Source organism: Stegostoma tigrinum, chromosome 1 (assembly GCF_030684315.1).
Source record: "Stegostoma tigrinum isolate sSteTig4 chromosome 1, sSteTig4.hap1, whole genome shotgun sequence".
NCBI lineage: Eukaryota > Metazoa > Chordata > Chondrichthyes > Orectolobiformes > Stegostomatidae > Stegostoma > Stegostoma tigrinum.
In genome coordinates, this window is record NC_081354.1 from 168,791,345 (window position 1) to 168,812,535 (window position 21,191).

The 21,191-nt window shown below is 39.3% G+C and overlaps 1 protein-coding gene across 2 annotated transcripts in view; it reads right to left on the minus strand.

The window, feature by feature from the left end:
* The window catches only part of rnf103 (ring finger protein 103), a 75,541-nt gene that overhangs the window by 44,327 nt on the left and 10,023 nt on the right, over positions 1-21,191 (minus strand). The window contains exons 3-4 of one of the 2 annotated variants that reach the window (XM_048532112.2): positions 15,520-15,635; positions 9,072-12,657 (exon numbers count right to left, since the gene is read on the minus strand). The exons of the other annotated variant lie outside the window; for it this stretch is intronic. Coding sequence (XP_048388069.1) covers positions 11,115-12,657; positions 15,520-15,635 — 1,659 coding nt within the window. The 3' untranslated portion in view covers positions 9,072-11,114. Of the gene's footprint in view, positions 1-9,071; positions 12,658-15,519; positions 15,636-21,191 lie in introns of those variants that run through there. 2 annotated transcript variants of the gene reach the window in all.

Consider the following 21,191-nt stretch of genomic DNA (forward strand, 5'->3'; position numbering starts at 1 on the left):
AAGGTTGGTGACTTGCTGGGTCAAAATGGCCTGTTTCCACACTAGGTATTCTATGATTCATCCCTCAACAAACATACTTAAGAACGTTTGTTGTATCTTTTATGCCGTTTTTACTTTAATTCTGTATAAAACTAATTTCTGGGGAAGCCCTAACAGTTCTTTTCCCTAACAGTAAATACAATGTAAGAGGAGACTGGACTCTGAAGAGGTCAACATACTTCAAACTCCACCTTTTGTTCCATTTTAAAACTACAATGCTTTTTAAAATCTTGTTCCCAACCTTCCAGAACAGTCCTAAAACACTGCCTTCTTTGGACAATCAAATCAGTCCTCAATTACATTCTCCTAGACATTATCTCAGACGTGTAGAATTCCTGAATTTTATCACTCATATTTCCTCAATATTCAAGATCTGTATCTAAAGCTTTTTTGAAAAAAATATTCATTCATTCATGTGATGTGGACAAGACTACTGGACCATTCATTACTCATCCCTCATTGTCCTTGAGAAGGCAATCGTGAACTATCCTCTTGAACTGCTGTGGTTGGTGTGCTGTAGGTAGGCCCATAATGCTGATAGGAGGGAATTCCCAGGTTTTGACCCAGTGACAATGAAGCAATGGCTATGTATTTCAAGTCAGGATGATTTGTGGCTTGGAGGAGGACTTGTAGGTAGTGGTGTTCCCACCTGTTGCCCTTGTCTTTCTAGATGATAACTGGTTGTGGATTTGGAAGGTGCTGTACAAGGTGACTTGCTTCCTTCTGCAGTAATAAATCAGAGGTTCTATGAGGGAGGCAATCAAGTGGACTGCTTTATCTTGGATAGTGTCCAGAGATTTTTCCCCACCTGATTCCCATTGAAACCACTCTTGCTAAGGATTCTTGATGCCACACTTGTTCAGTTGTTACCTTGATGTCAAGGGCAATCACTCTCATCTCATGCTTGGGATTCATGTCTTTTTTCCATGTTTGAGCTAAGGCTGTAATGAGGTCAGAAGGGGATTGGCCCTCACAGAATCCAAACTGAGTATCAGTGAGCAGATCACTGCTGCATGAATGCTGCTTAATAGCAGTGCTGAGGACACCTCCCATCACTTTACTGATGATCAAGAGCAGACTGATGGACATGGTAATTGGTCTGGTTTGATTTGTTTTGCTCTTTGTGTTTTCCCACATTGTTGAATAGTTGTTAGTATTACAGCTGAAACAGCTCGGCTAGGGAGTTCAGCAGTTTCTCAGGCATAAGTTTTCAGTATTTTTGTGAGGTTATTGTTAGGGCCCATAGTTTTTGCAGTATGCAGTGCATCCAGCTGTTTCCTAGTATCACATGGAGTGAATGCATACATACAGCATAGGCATTGCTGGGAATGTCTGGAGGACATGGTGAATCATCTACTTGCCACATCTGGCTGAGATTGCTGCAACTGCTCCTGCCTTATCACTTGCACTTATGTGCTCAGTTACCACGTTATTGAGGATGGGGAATGGCGAGTTTTGAGAAGACTTGTAGCTCAGGTTGAGGTTCTGGATATGAGTTTGCTCGCTGAGCTGGAAGGTTAGTTTTCAGACGTTTCGTCACCATTCTAGGTAACATCATCAGTGCGCCTCCGACGAAGCGCTGGTGTTATGTCCCGCTTTAGAAAGCGGGACATAACACCAGCGCTTCGTCGGAGGCGCACTGATGATGTTACCTAGAATGGTGACGAAACGTCTGAAAACTAACCTTCCAGCTCAGCGAGCAAACTCACATCCAGGATGGGGAATGAGTTGTTTAATTTTCCATTAACTAGAGTGGCAGGACAGCAAGGCTTTGATCTGAAGTCCATTTTTAGGTAATGCTCCTGGCATTTCCTCCTGCACTCTAATTGAACCAGGGATTGATCCCTAGCCTTGATATTAATGGTTCAGTGGGGGATATGCCAGGACATGAGATTGCAGATCATGTTAGAATACAATTCTGCTGCTGATCCACAGTTAACCAATCACCACAATATTGCCTTATCTGTTATTTTAATCTTGATGGTGTTCTGCTTAATAGGCCTTTGTTCTTCACTTTTGACCATAAAAGAGATAGAAGCAGAGGTCGACCATTTGGACCATTGATTCCAATCTTTCATTCAATGAGAACATGGCCAATCTGATGATCCTCAACTCCACTGGAATTCTGAGGAAGGGTCATGAGACTCAAAACATTAACTCTGATTTCTCTCCACAGCAATTTCTGTTTTTATTCCTGATTTACATCATCCACAGTTTTTTAGTTTTTATTTTGTCACATTAGCAGTTTACCAATGGTCTGGAACTTTTCTGGAATTAAGAATTCTTGCAATATTACTACCACTTCATCTACTTTATCTCAAACTACTTCCGTTGAAATCCTAGGATGCAACCCATCAGATCCACGGGATCAATCAGCCTTTTCCTCATTCATTTCCTTTCCTCTAGTGTTAATTAGTATGTTTATTTCCTATGTCTCTTCAGCCCCTCACTTATTTATTACTTTTTGGAAATCTCTAAATATCCTTTGCTTTGAAGGCTAATGAAAAGTATTTGTTCAATTCTTCTGCCATTTCTTATTTACACCATTGTTTCCCCAGCATCACTCACTGACTGCTAATGTTCACTGTTGCGCTCCCCTTTCCTTTTACATTTTTAAAGTTTTTAGTACCTGCTTTTAAGCAACTTGCTAGTTTTTCCCCCATCTATATTTTTATTTTTCCCTTCAGTCATCTGTTGTTGGCTTTTAGAACTTTCCTAGTCCTTTTGTTTACCATTAATTATTACCACATTGTATATTACTTTCCTTTCAATTTGGCACTGTCCTAAACTTCCCTGGTTACTTACCCATCGTCAGCTTTCCCCACCCTAGAATCTTTCTTTCTGATTGGGATATATCTTCACTGTAAGGAACGAACTAGTTTTGTTTCGGATATCTGACACGGTTTACCACCTGTTGTTTCTGCTAAACTCCTTTCTCAGTCCAGTTCAGCCAAGTCTCTCGATTCCCATGAATCACCTTCAAGTTCAGCACTGTTGTTTAATACCCAAGTCCCTCTCTCTCAAAATGAATACTTAATTCTTCCAAGTTGTGGTCACTGTTCCCCACGGAATCTTTTATTCAGAGATCATTTATTGAACCTGCCGCATTATACATGGCATGATCCAAAATTACCCAATCCCTGGTTGAATCCATAACATACTGTTTTTTAAAATTATCCCAAATACACTCTATGAATTCTTCTTCATGGCTGCTCTGCTAGTTTGATTTTACAAATTTTCAAGGGTTAAAGTTATCCATATGATTTAGAAGCAGGAGTAGACCATTCAGATTCTTAAATCAACTCAATTAGTTTATAGATTTTTTTTAAGAAATGTGTGTAATCTCCTAGTTTATTCTCTGCTCTGCAGAATATATAGAGTCTATAGTGTAGTCCCCACCAGATCTTTCCCTTGTTATCTCACCTTGACCCACATGGATTCTACATCCAATTCAAGATCACTAATGTATTAATTCCATGTCATACGAACAAAGCAATCCACCTCCCGATCCTGCATATCCTTTTGAAAGGTTGTATACCCCAAATATTTAGTTCCCAACTTTGATCACTTTGTAACCATGTCTCTATAATGGCCATAAACTCACTTTTGGTTTCTCAAAAAACGTTTTGCTGCAAGCCCAACTGTTACACTAACACGGTCACAATGAACTCCATCCACTTATTTTCTTGTAGTTTGGGAACAACAAAAGCTTAGGAGCAAGTCACCTACTACCTCTTGACTGAACTTTAGTGAAAGAGCCAAGAATACTTCAGCATTGATATTAGCTGCTGCATTTTATGCCAGAAAGTCCCCCTCAAAGACTTATACCATCCTGGCTTGAAAGTATTATTGCAGTTCCTTCAATGTCCCTGGTAAAATTCTTGGAACTCCCTAACACCAATCCCTTTTCCCCAAGGCCTGCAGTAGTTTATTTTTTCCAGAGAAATCATATGGACAATAAATGCTGACCTAGTTATAAACAGCACAGCCCGTGAACATTTTTTTTAAATTACAGTGATTGCTTTATAAGTGGCTGATACACAAATTTTTCTCCACTTAATCTACAAAAAAATTAAGTGGCTGAATTAGGAATATGGAATAAATGAATTCTCACATCTCACACCTTGCAATGGGATCCTGGCTGTATTTTTTCCTTTCCACAGGGAGTACCAGGTCATAGAATAATTTACATTTATCTATGAAGTCAACACAGTACAGACCAAAGAACAAACCGTGGATTTTCCTAAAGTTTGTAGGCACTCTGACATGATATTTACTGCCAAAAGGAATCAGTATTATCTGAGCATACTCATACGGCATGGAAACAGACCCCTCAGTCCAACTCTTCTATGACAACCAAGTCTCCCAAACTAAACTAGTACCACTTGCATGTGTCTGCCCCATTTCACTCTTAAACTTTTCCTATCCAATTCCTATACCTATCCAACTGTTTTGTAAATGCTGTAAAACCATACCTGCGTCTATCACTTCCTCTTGCAGTTCATGCCATAGATTATCATCTGACAGTTGAACTGGTATGAAGAATTTTGTTTTGGAAAGAAACAAAACCAGTCAGACAGCTACCTAGGAATGACTCAAATACATTAACTCATGTGGCAGTCAATTGCTATATTGGAGGAGAATAGACTATTCAAGATTTATTCGAGAGGCCAGAACAAAAAAAGTCATGTCTGTATAAAAATAGTAGATAACATTGAAGCCTAAACCAAGATGATTAAGTAAGGAAATTTTTAATGGAAAAATGAGGTTAGCACGTTCTTTCTAGCCTGGGTTGAAATGCATAAACATGAACAAGAACAAATGCTCATTTTTGACTCCAGCCTTCCTATCATGATTGTTAAAGACTCAAACACAAGTGATCCACAATACATACGAAGCAGTAGGCCATTCAGCCCTTCAAGCCTGCTCTGCCATCGAGAAAAATCATGACAGTCAACCACAATTCTACATTCTTGCCTAGCTGATAATCTTTCATTCACCCTCTTGTATACCAAAAATCTATCCACTTCTGCCTTAAGGATACTCAATGACTCTACTTACACCGCCTTTCCAGAATGGGAGTTCCAAAGATTGATGACCCAGCTAAAAAATCTCAGCCCTGTCATACACGGACAGCCCCTTAATTTTAAATTGTGATCCCTATCTCCAGACCCTCCCATTAGAGGGAGTATCCCCTCCATAAGTTTCAACCAAGTCACTTCTTACAGTTCCCGAACTCCAGCGGCTACAAACCCAGCCTGTTCAAATCTTTTGTCACAAGATAACCCATCCATTCCAGGTCTAGTTTTTATGCTCCGAATATGGCAGTCTTGATTCTCGTAACATCTGTGGTCCAGCACCCACAATACTTTACATGTTCATTGCAGGAACTCGGCACTGATCTTTATTCATATTCCACGTTGTTACATTTTGTCCAGTTTGGATAAGCTAAAACATGCTTTTCATGTTCAATTAGAAACATGATTCCTTTTCATAACCCTCCTCCTCTGTCTGGTGAGGATTGATACAGTTAGTAAAGCTAAGTGTACCTAATTAACTAATACCTTAAGGTTCAAACCCTTGAAGGTTTAGAAATACAGGAACTTAGTTCACAGAGAACATAGATGGAAAATATTTAGTACTTTTTTTGTTAGCAGGATACAATCAATGTGAAGTTTAGCTCATGACTGCCTAATTGACTAAAACCAAATAAGTCTAATAATTCTAGTTTAAAGCATCAGTTGTAAGTTTAAGACATGTCAGGAGAGGGCAGTAAGCAGAATCTGTAGCTTGTCATATATAGGGGGAGTCTTGGACACTGCTAGACAGTCCAAAAGGAACAAGCATGTAGTGCAAAAGTCCCTAGCCAAGCCACTGGCACCGCAAGTGGCTTGATTCTTGGGTGGGTGAGTGGGGGCGGCAGGGGGAGCGGGTAGAGATGGGAAGAAGAAAGGAAGATCAATAGTGACTGGGGATTCTTTAGTCAGGGAGGCAGACAGGCATTTCTGTAGCTTAAGACGGGACTCCAGAAATGGCACATTGCCAGGGGTTGGTACAATCATTGAACAGCTGAACACTACAGGACAAAGTGAGGAATGGGGTCTTGCACCAAGAATTCAGGGAGCTGGCAGAAATTAGAAAGCAAGATCTCAATGGATTACTCTGGATCAATCTCTGGATTACTCCCGGTGCCACATGCGAGTATAGAAATAGGAAAATAGGACAGATGAATGTGTGGCTCAAGTACTGGTGCGAGAGGGAGGGTTTTAGATTCCTGGATCATTGGCACCATTTTTGGAGGTGCACCCTGCTGTACCTTATTTCATAATAGCGTCTAACATTTCCCATATTACAGATAGTAGGTTATGTACCAGGTAGCTTGCTGCCTCCCTCCCTTGTTTTAAAATTACAGGATTTGCTATACTACATGCTTATGGGACCATTCCTGAACATAGAAATTTTTGGAAAATTAAAACTCATGCATCAACTATCTTACTTGCTACTTCTTTTGGGACACCAGGTTACTAAGCAAAAATATTCAAAAATAAACAGATGAGAAACATTTGTGTGAAACTTAGATAAAAGTATTATTTGGAATTAGAAATATAATTAAAAAGGGGAAAAATAAAAGCTACAGGAAAATTTGTTACAAACCAGTCATTGAAAGTAAACACAGGAGCAGCCAGTAGTGAATAAGACCTTTATAACAAGAGAAATCATGTTGAAGATCAGGGATGTCTTGCTGTCATGTGTGTGACTGTGTGCAGTTTTGGTCTCCTGATCTGGAGAAGGATGTTCTGGCTATGGAAGGAGTGCAATAAAAATTTAACAGACTGATTTGCAGGATGGTAGGACAAATGTACAGGGAGAGATTCAAATCAGCTAGGACTATATTCACTAGAGGTTAAAATAATGACAGCGTTTGGTGGGGGTGGGGGGAGAAGAGAAGAAATCTCATTAGAAAGTAGAGTTCTAATAAGATCAGGCAGGGTAGATGCAGGAAAGATTTCTCCATGAGCGGCGAGTCCAGATTCAGGGGTCACAGATGCAGGATAAGGAGTAGGCCTCTCGGGACTGAGATAAGGAAGAATTTCTTCACCCAGAGTCATGAGCCTGTAGAATTCTTTACCACAGGAAACTGCTGAGGTCAAAACATTGAAGAATTTCAAGAGAGGATTAAGAGGTCAAAGTGACAAAGCAGGACAAGGTACTGAATTGGATGATCAATCATAATAACACTGAATAGCAGAGTAGACTCAAAAAGGGCTGAATGGCCTACTCCTGCTCTTCTTTTAATGTTAAACTTATTTTCAGAAATACGAATTAACAATGGTTTAAAATATCAACCTGCAGATAATCTAATGCAAACCTTTTCAAAACAAAACATCTATCACTCTGTTCAAGTTTCCATTTATCATTAGCAGGCCTTCATTTTATTATCTCTCACATCCCTTTCTTCTTATCATAGGAAAGAAAACTGATTACAAACAATAGCATGCTTTACAAATTCCTGCAGTAAATAAATTGAGTTTTCATTTGAAAATAAAGCTGGAAAAAGATTTAGGCAAGATCCAAAACGATTGATATTAGTGGCATACATGTAAATATCTTCATGTAATCTGTTGTGACCTGTGGGTACTATTATAATCGTCTTGATAAAAGATTCAAAGTATTTAGACTGTTAAGCCAAGTGAACAATAAACATTCATGCAAACATACTATATGATTAAAAAGTACAAGGAGACAGTTCTCTCAATTTTACATCAATAGCTCACCTTCTTTTTATTCCAGTCCTTTTAAAATGATTATATCACATCAGAACAAAGCTCAGCCATTCAGCACATCGGTGTTTTCTTTTCTCAAGTACTTGCTAGTTTCTTTCAATAACAAGACCGTCAGATTTGCCAAATTTGTACCTGTACACCCGAGATGAGCATGTTGGAATAAGAGCAGACACAACGTAAACATCGACAATTTAGGCTGAATGGCTTGTTTCTACCCTGGATGTTTTATGTTATTGTATTTTACCAAGTATTAAATACTACATTAAATGACCAGTATAATGCAAGAATATAATGCAAAATCGGCACTACAAACTATTTTCAAGGGAAACAAAGTCTCAGTAAGAAAACATTATGCCAAGATACCTTACCCACGGGTACTGAAGCACAATCTGTGAACTGGTCAGGCATGAAATCAGAGTATTCAACGACATGGGAACACAAGGCATGACAAACATACGAACCCCATCATTGGAGCAAACATCTTCACTCACGTGATGAAATAGCAAGAACTAGAGATGCTGGAGTTCGAGATAATAGTGTGGACCTGGAGGAACACAGCAGGCCAGGCAGCATCAGAGCAGGAAAATTGACATTTCTGAAGAGGAGTTCCGACCAGAAACATCAACTCTCCTGCTCCTCTGATGTTGCTTGGCCTGCTGTGCTCCCTCAGCTCCACACTGTTATCTCTTCATTCACATGTTCCATTCATTCAGGGGGTGAACAACAACAACTGACCTATTCAGTGTAATGGATGATTACATTCATGTGACAGTACATTTTTAAATTTCCCATTGTTTGATGTCTTTGCAACAGAATGCGCACAATCATTGCTAGTATGATGAGTGCTTTTTGCAGTTTATTCCATCCTGGAACACACAGCATCTGACAGTGGATCACAGTTCACTGGTAAACTCATTCAAGACATGTATATGAAGTGTCACCCCACTATCCATGCTCAAAAGATCTAGCAGAATGTAAGGTATGTACTATCAATTCAATGATTACTAGATGTTGAGCAACAAATTCAAACTTTCAAATTCAACACCAATGAGAGAGATTACCATCAAGCACAATTTATGTCCAGAACAAGCACAAACAACTGTGCCTGACAACATATCAAATTGATTATTCTGACACAGAGTACTCCTCTTCAAAGTTGGAGGAGATTCCTGATAAGCAAACATGTAGAGAACTACCAAAACTGTGCACTAGACAGAATACAAGAGTGAGAAATACAGTAACTTGCATACCAAAGGTTTCCACAACATGCAGCCAGCTCATCACACATGAAGAGACAGAGTGTTCTTCCACACCAACAATGACTGTGTAGTAATGCTGAGTGACCAAAACAAAGTTGACATAACAACTAAGTTGACAAACAAGTTTAATAGGAACAACACATTCTCTCCAGATGGGTATATGAGCACAAGTTCAGGATGAGTTGTAAAACCTCCAGACCATTACATTAAACATTTCAAGGTTCATCTTGTAAACTCTGTTTTAACTGTTTGGCACAATTATGTAATTGACCACATGTGCTTATGTGCAACAATGTTTATGTTTGGAATAATTTTTTTATGTTTGGAAAAAGTGGGCTGTTGTGTTATATCTCAGTCAGTATACTTTTAAGAGAAATGCTCAGGAAACCATCACCACACCAGAGCTTGGTATAATAGCATAATGGTATTAAAATCATGTAATTAATCTTACCTGGGATCACTTGAACTACGACACAATACTGAAAGCATGCTGCTTGATTATGTTTTGTTGTAATCTAAGACCTCTATACTAGCCCAAAACTTATGTGCCTGAGGAATGCAATGTTTAGACTTAATATCTAAACATAATAAACATTGCTGGATTCTTCAATACGTTATCCCTGTCTAGTTTATGATACAAGGTTGTATCAGGTTGAGTACAACGAAACCCACAACAGGGGGGAAATAATGGAAGCAGGAAGGGTAACGAATCGGATGATCAATGAGGGGAAGGGTCAGACAGGTGCTTGCAAGAGGGAAGGAGACAGCAAGCAGGAGGTAAGTACAAAGATTTAATACATGGAGCTGGTAAGCAATTAAACACAGTAATGACTGTAAACTTGGAATAATGTGCAGTAACTAATTTGCTCATTATTTAGCATGGTGTTTTACATACCAAGATAATTTTATTGAAGAAATTAATTCCAATGAATGTACAATTTTGAAAAAAAATTCTACATGTAGTCCAATTTAAATTTTCCAAAATCCCAATTGGCTGCAATTATTTTTCCACTGAATACCAGAGCACTGGGACACAATTTCACAAACTGGAAAAAAAACAGAATTTGCATTCTCACCGTAATCGATTGTGCTCTCATCACATTATACTGATTACACATTAACTCGATAATGTACTGAAACTGTGTTCAAGATTGTCAGGTGAAAAGGATCTATTTATGGTAGTTACCATTGGTACTGAATAAGAAAACATTGATTAGATCCCAGATATGCAAGTCTTTGACTCTTTCCTAAAACCTTAGGTCTCAGCTCTTTAAAACTTAAAGTGAAATGATTTATCTGCACTAGAGACCTTTGTCCTTCAAAGTTTAAGACATCCACTTTTCAATGCATATCAGCATGCAATTCAGCACTAATTAAGAGATATTAAGTAGATAGACCATGCAATACTGTTGGGATCATAGGTGTCTTAATCATCAGATTTCTAATCTTCTGCATGAAACATCCATGGTTTTATTTCATGTACATTACTGTCTTGGAGTGTGTCAGTTTCCTTGGCTTGTCTTTAAAAATGAATGCTTCAAAATAAACAGGTATACATTACACGTTTTTAATTGACTTCTTTTACAATAGCAGGTTTTTACTTCAAGATCATGAGCTGTCCCCAAATCTACAGAAAGAAAAAAATATTTTGAATAAAAGTGTAATTCATTTAGTTTTTGTTTCCGAATAAAATATATCAAATTGGTAGGTCTCTTTCTTTATTCTCTGGTAGATGTCAATTTTTAGTAGATGAACATACTGAAACAGAACAAACAAGAATTACAGTGTTACTGTTAAAAAGCATCCAGAATAAACAAGGCAACTTTAATTAGACTCATCAGTAAATGTAGTGCGTATATATTGTGGATCAGCTCAAAATAAAACATAAAACTAAATTTAAACCACGACAAAGCACAAACATTAACAAACATCACATTACATATTAAGTGTTAAGATATTTAAGAAGAGCCTGAAATAGATAGCAAGTACTTTTCAGACAATCAGGAAACATTGTGGTGTGGGATGACTGGCTTTATCTGACAAAATTATGCTTCTTTTTGTACGAAGCCCATCTGCACACAGGGCAGCAGTGTCGCCCTCCTGCCAACCAGACAACAATGCACTGCTGATGGAACACATGACCACAGGGTAGCCCCATTATTAAGCAGCCATTTCTGAAATTTTCCAGGCACACCACACATTCTGAACAATGTAGCATGTTATTAGGCCAAGTAGACCAATCTGGCTCATCATCGTCAGTGATGCTTGTAATTCCATGTAGTCTTGGTGTGCTTTGAGGAATATTGCCAGAATTTCTCTCACTGGCATTCATTTCTTCATTAGTTGGCACCTTTCTTTCAGCAGGCATTAAGTTTGTACCTGCCTCTTCATTATCACTCATTCTTGATTTATTACACATAACATCAGAGCTTTCGTTTTCAGAATCACTATCAGTCTCATGGCAACTTTCACTTATTTCATCTTCAAAATGCCCAGTTACACTTTTAAATCGCCATGTTGATAAGTTTTTTATGTAATCTGTTGGTATCAACGGATGCAGCCAAAGATCTGGGAATGCAAGTCTTTCCAGCAACAAATCAGGATCTTCTTCCCAATCCAAAGTATGAGGGTAATGCTGAAATGAAGCAATTGGATGGAACAAGTAGCTTGTATACCAATCCCACAGACTTGACAGCCACTCAAGATTATTAACATTTATTTCATCATCATTATTATTACGTCTCCGTTTTTTCTCAAAGTAATCTATTAGCAAACCATGACCCAGGTATGTGCTGAGAAAGAGAGCTGGATGGGATGAGTAGAAAGTCCAGTCAGCTCTCACCCAAGAAGCCAAAGTGGTTGTGTTGGCATATCTCAAAAATTTTAAACTATATTCATAAAAACTTTCCAAATATGGTAACTGAAGAAATCCAATTATAGGTAGCCAGGACATTATTAATAAGGAGTTATAAGTTCCTAGTGTGCTTATAAGAACTACAAATCGCTTTATAGTAGCACCTTGTGTAATAAATAAGTCCATCCAAGCCATTAAGTTAACCAAAACTAAACTTAAGACAAATAGATCATTTACTTCAGGCTGCAATGATCGAAGAAATACATCCATTGCATGATGTGATATAAACTCCCCTGTTGTGTTACCATATTTATAAATTCCTTCAGGGGTTTTCACTACATATGCCGGGAATTGATGCACACCAATCTCTTTCACGCGACTGTCATTGTTCCAGTTCTGGACATCAACAAAAATGAATTCTACACGACCAGTAAATTTTACACTGAGAACAGAGTAGAATGCAGGCGGCTGGTCCAGGTTTGCAAACAAGTACATCTTTACAAGATACCGGTCACTCTTATTCCATTCTTCCATTAGCTGGTCAGTGTTTCGGATAGTTTTGATCCGAGATGCCACGTGAGCATTTATCCATTTAAAAATCTGCTCAACTTCAATCTTGCGCCCACTGTATTCTTTAAGCATTACTTTCCCTTTTGAGGTGTTAGTCTGCGGAATGGACATTATCAATGTGGATTTCAACCATCCTCTTTTGCTGCAGTACCTACAAAAAATTGTAGATAGAACAAGTGAATTGATTTAATGAATATTTGTAGATCACATACTGAGAAATAGCGAATGCTACCTGTTAAATTGGTTATAAAAACAGCTCAAATTCAGAAATAATACATGATTATCTATGTAGCAGCTTGAATATGAAAAAAATCAGGTGACAGCGAGTTAGGAAAGTTGTGAAAAGCATGATTAAGAAGATTGGATATGGGACGATATTTAGAGAGGAGTGAGATTGTTAGATGAAAATCTTCAGACTGGGCAATAAGTCAGCCATGTAAAACTGGTCAGTGTAGTCGGGGTAATAGGTGAAGACAGGGTGCATACATGCTGAATAAGCAGCAATTTATGGATGGTGGAAATTGGTATGTCAGCAATGGAGTTATTGAAGGGTGGGACAAGATTTAGTCAATGTTAGGGGTGAGATTGAGGCAATGAGTAGCTCATTGGTCTAATTACAATGTGGGATTTGAAGTTCTGCTTGGGGGTCATACAGGGAGTAAGTTTTGCTGCAACTGGTTCAGCTTGAGAAAATGGAACAGCAAGGTATGGATTCAGTGGCAAGGTATAAAATATAGAAATGAACTGAAAACAGCAGCTTGGCCATCCAATGTTTCATTTCCTGTGAATGAACATCCACCATAGACAGTCTAACAACAAAGGTGAATGTGAGACTGCAGTACTGGAAAGCCAGACTGACAAGTTACCAGATGTAGTTGACTGCTTGTTTTAAATAAATCTTTGGGGTAAGGTAATCTTGGACAAGCTGGCATTAATACCCATTATTCTTTGTCCACGGAAAGATGGTCATCAAGGAGATTTTTAGGAAATTATGGAGGAAATTATAGCAGCTCAAAAAAAAATCCTCCATGACCATCCTTGCATGCACAAACAGCAATGAACAATAACTGAGCGAGATGACCTCCTTACCCAGAAGATTTACTTCAAACAACCATTCAGCTTCAAATGTGGTGCACTGTCTGTCCCTCTGTAACACCATTAGGTAGGGATTTACAGAAATTTCACTAAGCAACAATGAAGGATTGAAATAGTCAAGCCAATACAAAACCTAGATGCATACCTTGAAAGAACAAGGGATGAGGGAGATATTTGCAGAGTCTGCAAAGGTGAAGGTTGATGATAAAGGGAAAATATAGCAGCAGATATGCTGGCTACATTCAGCTGAGCAGCAGAAACCCACAAGGGTTGCCTCAGGGTCCATGAATGTGCAGACTCGGTGGATGAGCCATAGTAAATGAGGGTTTACAGGGGGCCTGGGGGCATATTCGATGGGCCGAATGGCCTCTTTCCACATTGTCAGGTTTCCATGATTAAAGTTGGACAATAGAAGTGAAGCAATAAAAAATGTTGGGTTGTTCCTATCAAACAGTGCAAAGGTTGAGAAGAAAAGGGGTCGGTGGAGGGGAGGGGATGGGATCATATCATGGTCAGTCATAGGGGATATTCTTTGTATACTTCTGAGCTCATTTATGGTTAAAGACAATGAAAGGCATTAAATTGACACACAGAGCCATAAATAGATATGACCTTTTTGCTTTGGTTTGCCTGATATTGAAACCAAGCCCCACAACTTCAAAATAAATCCTTAATTGTAAATTTAAAATACACATATCACAACCACTTATCTATAGATCATGAAAAAGTACTAGGCAAAGAACTGATAAAACTGAAGTCATAACATGAAAATAATCTTTTGGAAGGATCTGTTAAATCGATCAGCAATTGGCAGTTGCTACATTGCAAATTACATCTTAAAAAAGTTTCATCCTATAATTCTTTTATACGATACACTATGTCATCCACATCGATCAGTAGGGAACATAAATATCCAAATTAAACTAACATACTATTTATTTTTTCAGACTGGAAACAACTCCTAAATCAACAAGTTGAGAATCAGAAAATTTTAGGTGCTGCCTCAGCATTGCAGATGGGATAAGACACAAGTAACCCTATACTACTAATATTAGTGCAAGGGTCATTTCCACCATTTAAATTGTAATTGAACTGGCCTCTCAGATTTAGAGTCATAGTCTCATACAGCATGGAACAGACCCTCCAGTCTACCCAGTCCAAAATGTAATACCTTGCATTTATCCAGATTGAACTCCAGCTGCCATTTTCCAGCCCATTGATCCATTTCATCAAGATCCCTTTGTAATCTTAGGCAGCCTTCTTCACATTCTAGTATGCCACCAATTTTGGTGTTGTCCCCAAACTTACTATGCCTTCTACATTCTCATCCAAATCATTTATATAAATGATGAACAAGAGGGGACCCAACCAATCCCTGAGGAACACCACTGGTCACACACCTAGAGTTGGCCTCCACCATTACTCTGTCTCCTGCTGTTAAGCCAATTACATATCCAATTGGCAAGCTCACCCTGAACCCCATGTAACCAAACTTTACAAATTAATCTACCAAGCAGAACCTTGTCAAAAAGCTTTGCTAAAATCCAAATAAACAAGGTCTACTGCTCTGTTATCAATCATTTCGGTAATCGCCTCAAAAAAAACTCAATCAAGTTTCTGAGAACCAATTTTCCTCACAACTTTTCATATGTCAACAAAGTGCTCTTAACATATACAGCCTGGTGAGCCCTTACTTTCCTCACAATAAAGGAATACAGGGGTCATTGTATCGTTACTGCAGTCATACTTAACAATCATCTGCTTTCATCAAATCTTTCACAATAAAGTAAAGGACCAAATTTAGCTGGAGGACAATGGAATTCTTAGTCACAAGTGGACACACTGTAACAATCATTAGTTTTGACAGACAGGATACAAACAGGCACTAGAGGGTTGCATGGTGAACTGTAAAACCTACCTGGAGTCATTGGAACAATTGAAAGCTCCTGTACGTATACCAAACTGGGATACTTTCTTCACCATCTTGTGCCATTGATCCTTGCACAGTAAAGGATCTTTATCTTTAGCTATAACCTGTAAAATAACTTTACAAGTTAATTATTCAGAATTGTAACCTGATCTCCAACAGCCATATGCCAATTCAGAAATCACATTGGACCTCATTACTCTGCAGAATGTAGACAGATTTCTGACACAACATGACACTTTATACTTAGATGTTTTCGGAAAGAAAGAGGATAATATATTTGGAGCAAATGCTAAGAAAGAAACTTAATTGTCAAAGCTGATGAAAACAATGCTTTGTAGTATTCCTTACTGATGTTTGAATTAAATGCACTGCTTCAGAACGTGATGGAGGTAGGATCAATTGAGACTTTCGAAAGGGAATTGTATCATTAACTGGAAAAGAGAAAATGTGCAGGGATACACAGGAAAAAAATAAGGCTGTGCTGTATCCATTCCATGAGTCTATTTTCTAGTACGCCTACTCCTTTAAAGTGATTATTGTGAGAAAACATTTAATAAAACTGTAAAGCCTTCTGTATTTTAGTTGTTTTTTTCATATAATTCTCTCATAGCAGGCCAGTATTTATTGTCCATTCCTAAATGCACCTTCCTAAGCCATTTTAGAGAGCAATTAAGATTCAATTACACTGCTCTGGGAATAGCGTCAGATATAGGCCACATCAGGTAAAGATGGCAGCGTTCCTTTCCTAAAGGATATTCGTGAACCAATTGGGTTCTTAACGACAGTTGATAGTGGTTATGTGGTTACTATTCAGTGAGCTTTTTATTCCAGATTTTATTGAATTCAAATTTCACTTCCTGATATGGTGGAATTTGAACCCATGATCTTGGAACATTTTTCAGAGATTCTAGAGTACTGCAGTGTCACCGCCCCTCCAAATGTATGTGATCAGCATTATATGATTTCTGCATGACAGGTTGTTTTCCCTAGTGGCAGAGCCTAGGACGCGAAGGCATAATCTCAGATTAAGGGGTCAGCTACTTAAAATGAAGATAAGGAGGAATTTCTGAAGAAGGGTCTCGGCCTGAAACGTCAGCTTTCCTGCTCTTCTTGTGCTGCTTGGCCTGCTGTGTTTATCCAGCTCTACACCTTGTTATCTCTACAAGGAGGAATTTCCTCTCTCTGGGGTACTGAATCTGTGGAATTCTTTACAGCAGAGGGGCCTTGAGGCTGGGTCATTAATTATTTGCAAGTGTGATGCTGTCACTTTAAAAGGTTATTTTCTCCTGGTTTGTTTGGAAGAGAGGTTGTAACGCAGAGGTGATGAATTGGCTACTGAAGACAACTTAAGTAAACAACTTGTAGGCGTTGGGCTTTTTTTAAAGAAAAATTAGAACAATGGAAGCAGCCTGGGTGTGGCTAGTTCTCACAGACCAGGATTTCTTTTTTGAGCTTTAATCATCAGAAACCGTTTCAGGTCTCAAAAGAGTTAGATGCTTCAGTGAATGTCTCCTGGCTGCTACACTTGCTGAACTTTCTGCTTTTCATCTCTCTCTTTCCTCCCCTTCTGTTTTTATTCTGCTTTTAATCATAATTCAAACTGTTTCATTTCCTTTTCACGTACAAGCTGCTTCATCTGCAAGTGAATTCTAGCCATTTCCAAAAATTTCGATGGCATTTCCAGCAATTTTAAACATTCAGCTACTGCTGCAAGCACCTCCCCTTTTCTTGCAAACCCAGGCAAGCCCAACTCAAGCTTGTCCGCCAATTCCAACAGCTTTGCCTTGCTCACTTCTTGTGAAACTCCCGAAATCACTTCTTCCACCTCCAGAAAAAGTGTGACTGGAAGAGCCATTACTACATAGGCCGAGAGATAATGGGAACTGCAGATGCTGGAGAATCCAAGATAACAAAGCTTGGAGCTGGATGAACACAGCAGGCCAAGCAGCATCTTAGGAGCACAAAAGCTGACGTTTTGGGCCTAGACCCTTTATCAGAAAAGGCACACCCTGTTTAAACCAACCAAATTCAACACTCGAAACAAAAGACACTAACTAACACCTCGTACCAATTTTTATAGCCCAGTCCAGAGTAAACATTTTAAGGTGGTAGACTAGACCCTACCTTTTTACTTACTACAGAGCTAGATCTGAAGCACCCTCTTCCAGATGTGATGTGACTGGTCAAACTACTTGATGTTAAGCAAAACGCAATTTAAACACTATAATTAAAATAAAAACTAAAGGAAGAAGAATTTAGAGTAATTTAACTACTGGAAAACTTCACCAATAACATATAGTACCTATTATTAATTAGCTTTTGCAATATAGTAACACACCATAAACACATCTCTTGGCAAAAAGCCAAATTCAGGCAGAGATTCTTACATGCAATTCTCCAGTACAGCAGGAAAGAACAAAAGAAAATTCAGAGGAAGTGGAACAGCCAGCAGACATTCACTGACGCTTTCAACTCTTTTGAGACACGCAAACAGCTTCTGATGCTTAAAGCTAAAAAAACTAGAGCTAGCTACACCCAGGCTGCTTCTGTTATTCTAAATTCAAAAAACCCAAGTCCATAAAAGATGTTTACTTAAGTTGTCTTCAGTAGCCAGTTCGACACCCCTGCCTTACAACCCCTTTCCAAAAAGAATACACAAAAGAAACCTGTGCTGAAAATTTTGTCAAACATTGAGATTGACAAGTCGCCAGGCCCGGACCAGATTTGTCCTCGGCTGCTTTGGGAAGCGAGAAATGCAATTGCTTCGCCACTTGCGAAGATCTTTGCATCCTCGCTCTCCACTGGAGTCGTACCTGAGGACTGGAGAGAGGCAAATGTAATTCCTCTCTTCAAGAAAGGAAATAGGGAAATCCCTGGCAATTATAGACCAGTAAGTCTCACGTCTATCGTCTGCAAGGTGTTAGAAAGGATTCTGAGGGATAAGATTTATGACCATCTGGAAGAGCATGGCTTGATCAAATACAGTCAACACGGCTTTGTGAGGGGTAGGTCATGCCTTACAAACCTTATCGAGTTTTTTGAGGATGTGACTAGAAAAGTTGATGAGGGTCAAGCTGTGGATGTGGTGTATATGGATTTCAGTAAGGCATTTGATAAGGTTCCCCATGGTAGGCTCATTCAGAAGGTCAGGAGGAATGGGATACAGGGGAACTTAGCTGCTTGGATACAGAATTGGCTGGCCAACAGAAGACAGCGAGTGGTAGTAGAAGGAAAATATTCTGCCTGGAAGTCAGTGGTGAGTGGGGTTCCACAGGGCTCTGTCCTTGGGCCTCTACTGTTTGTAATTTTTATTAATGACTTGGATGAGGGGATTGAAGGATGGGTAAGCAAGTTTGCAGACGACACAAAGGTCGGAGGTGTCGTTGACAGTGTAGAGGGCTGTTGTAGGCTGCAGCGGGACATTGACAGGATGCAGAGATGGGCTGAGAGGTGGCAGATGGAGTTCAACCTGGATAAATGCGAGGTGATGCATTTTGGAAGGTCGAATTTGAAAGCTGAGTACAGGATTAACGATAGGATTCTTGGCAGCGTGGAGGAACAGAGGGATCTTGGTGTGCAGATACATAGATCCCTTAAAATGGCCACCCAAGTGGACAGGGTTGTTAAGAAAGCATATGGTGTTTTGGCTTTCATTAACAGGGGGATTGAGTTTAAGAGTTGTGAGATCTTGTTGCAGCTCTATAAAACTTTGGTTAGACCGCACTTGGAATACTGCGTCCAGTTCTGGGCGCCCTATTATAGGAAAGATGTGGATGCTTTGGAGAGGGTTCAGAGGAGGTTTACCAGGATGCTGCCTGGACTGGAGGGCTTATCTTATGAAGAGAGGTTGACTGAGCTCGGTCTCTTTTCATTGGAGAAAAGGAGGAGGAGAGGGGACCTAATTGAGGTATACAAGATAATGAGAGGCATAGATAGAGTTGATAGCCAGAGACTATTTCCCAGGGCAGAAATGGCTAGCACGAGGGGTCATAGTTTTAAGCTGGTTGGTGGAAAGTATAGAGGGGATGTCAGAGGCAGGTTCTTTACGCAGAGAGTTGAGAGCATGGAATGCGTTGCCAGCAGCAGTTGTGGAAGCAAGGTCATTGGGGTCATTTAAGAGACTGCTGGACATGTATTTGGTCACAGAAATTTGAGGGTGCATACATGAGGATCAATGGTCGGCACAACATTGTGGGCTGAAGGGCCTGTTCTGTGCTGTACTGTTCTATGTTCTATGTCTAAAGGTGACGGCATCATCACACAAGTGTTAAGGGAAAACGCAAGAAGTGAGAGTTGAGGGTTACTAGATCAACCATGATCTCACTGCAGAGCAACTCAATGGTTCGAATGGCCTACTTCTGCTCTTATGTTTTATTTCCTCTCAGGTATGCCAAATTTAGAACTTTTACTCCTGTCTTTTCCACAATTATGCCAAATCTAACTGTATTATAGTCACCATCTCCAAAATAGTCTCCACTACCATTTTGTTCACTTGCCCAGTTTCATTTCCTAAGGCTAAACTTAGAACTGTCCCGCATCTGTTTCGGCTTATTTCTCCTGGCTCAAAAAATTCTTTTGTGCCCTCTGTGTCTTTCACACTCAATGTATCCTGGTTGATATGGGGTAGCTGACATCCTCAACTGGTCTACTTGCTGTTACATTCAGAAATTTACCTATATATTTGTTGCTCCATCTTTGTCCACTCCTAGCAGGCTGGCAGCCTCTGCTTTATATCTGAGCTCAATCCATATTGCCTCACTAGATCATTCATATTAGAATATCAACACGCTTCCTCGCTGTAATTGATTCCTTAACTAGTAATGCTACATCCTAAGCTTTTTGTAAAAAAAACCCTCTCTAGCTTGCCTGAAACCTCCATATGTCGGGCTGCTATGTTGTTACCTTGGTGATAGAAAATTCTATTAATTCTGTTATTGCAATGTTAGCATTTTGTCATGTGTCTCTCTGTCCCCACAGCTCTACTTGCTCTGCTCCTTGCATTTTCATATATAATTTTTAGTACTGACAAATTCCTGTTCTGTATACTTTTTAACCTTTGCTTCTTTGATCTTCTCAGTATTGTATCTGTACTAAAATAGCTTGACTGGGGCACAGCTAATTATAGAGCACAAATTTTCAGTATTATTGCCGGAATGTTATCAGAGCACATTGCTATTGCCTTGATAGCACGTGGAATAAACTGAATTGGCTAATAGCTGACATCTGTGACGCTGGGGACTGAGGATTAGATCTAAATGAATTTTCCACTCAGCACTTTGGCTGAAGATGCCTGCGAATGATTCAGCCACATCTTCTGCACTGAAGTGCTGAGATTCCCAAACAGGGATGAGCTTTCCTTCTCATTTCCAATTTTGCAGGCTCTTTGTCACCCAGGTCGCCACTTATGTCACATTTATAGACAATTTTTGAACCAAGGCTGTAAAGGAATTTGCAGCTGAGTGGCCCTGACCAAAAGCGAATAGATAATTGAGGATACCAAAGTTTGGAGTTGGATGAACACAGCAGGCCAAGCAGCATTTTAGGAGCTTTTGTACTCCGAAGATGCTGCTTGGTCTGCTGTATTCATTTAGCTCCACACTTTGTTATCTCGGATTCTCCAGCATCTGCAGTTCCCATGATCTTAGTTAATTGAGGAATAG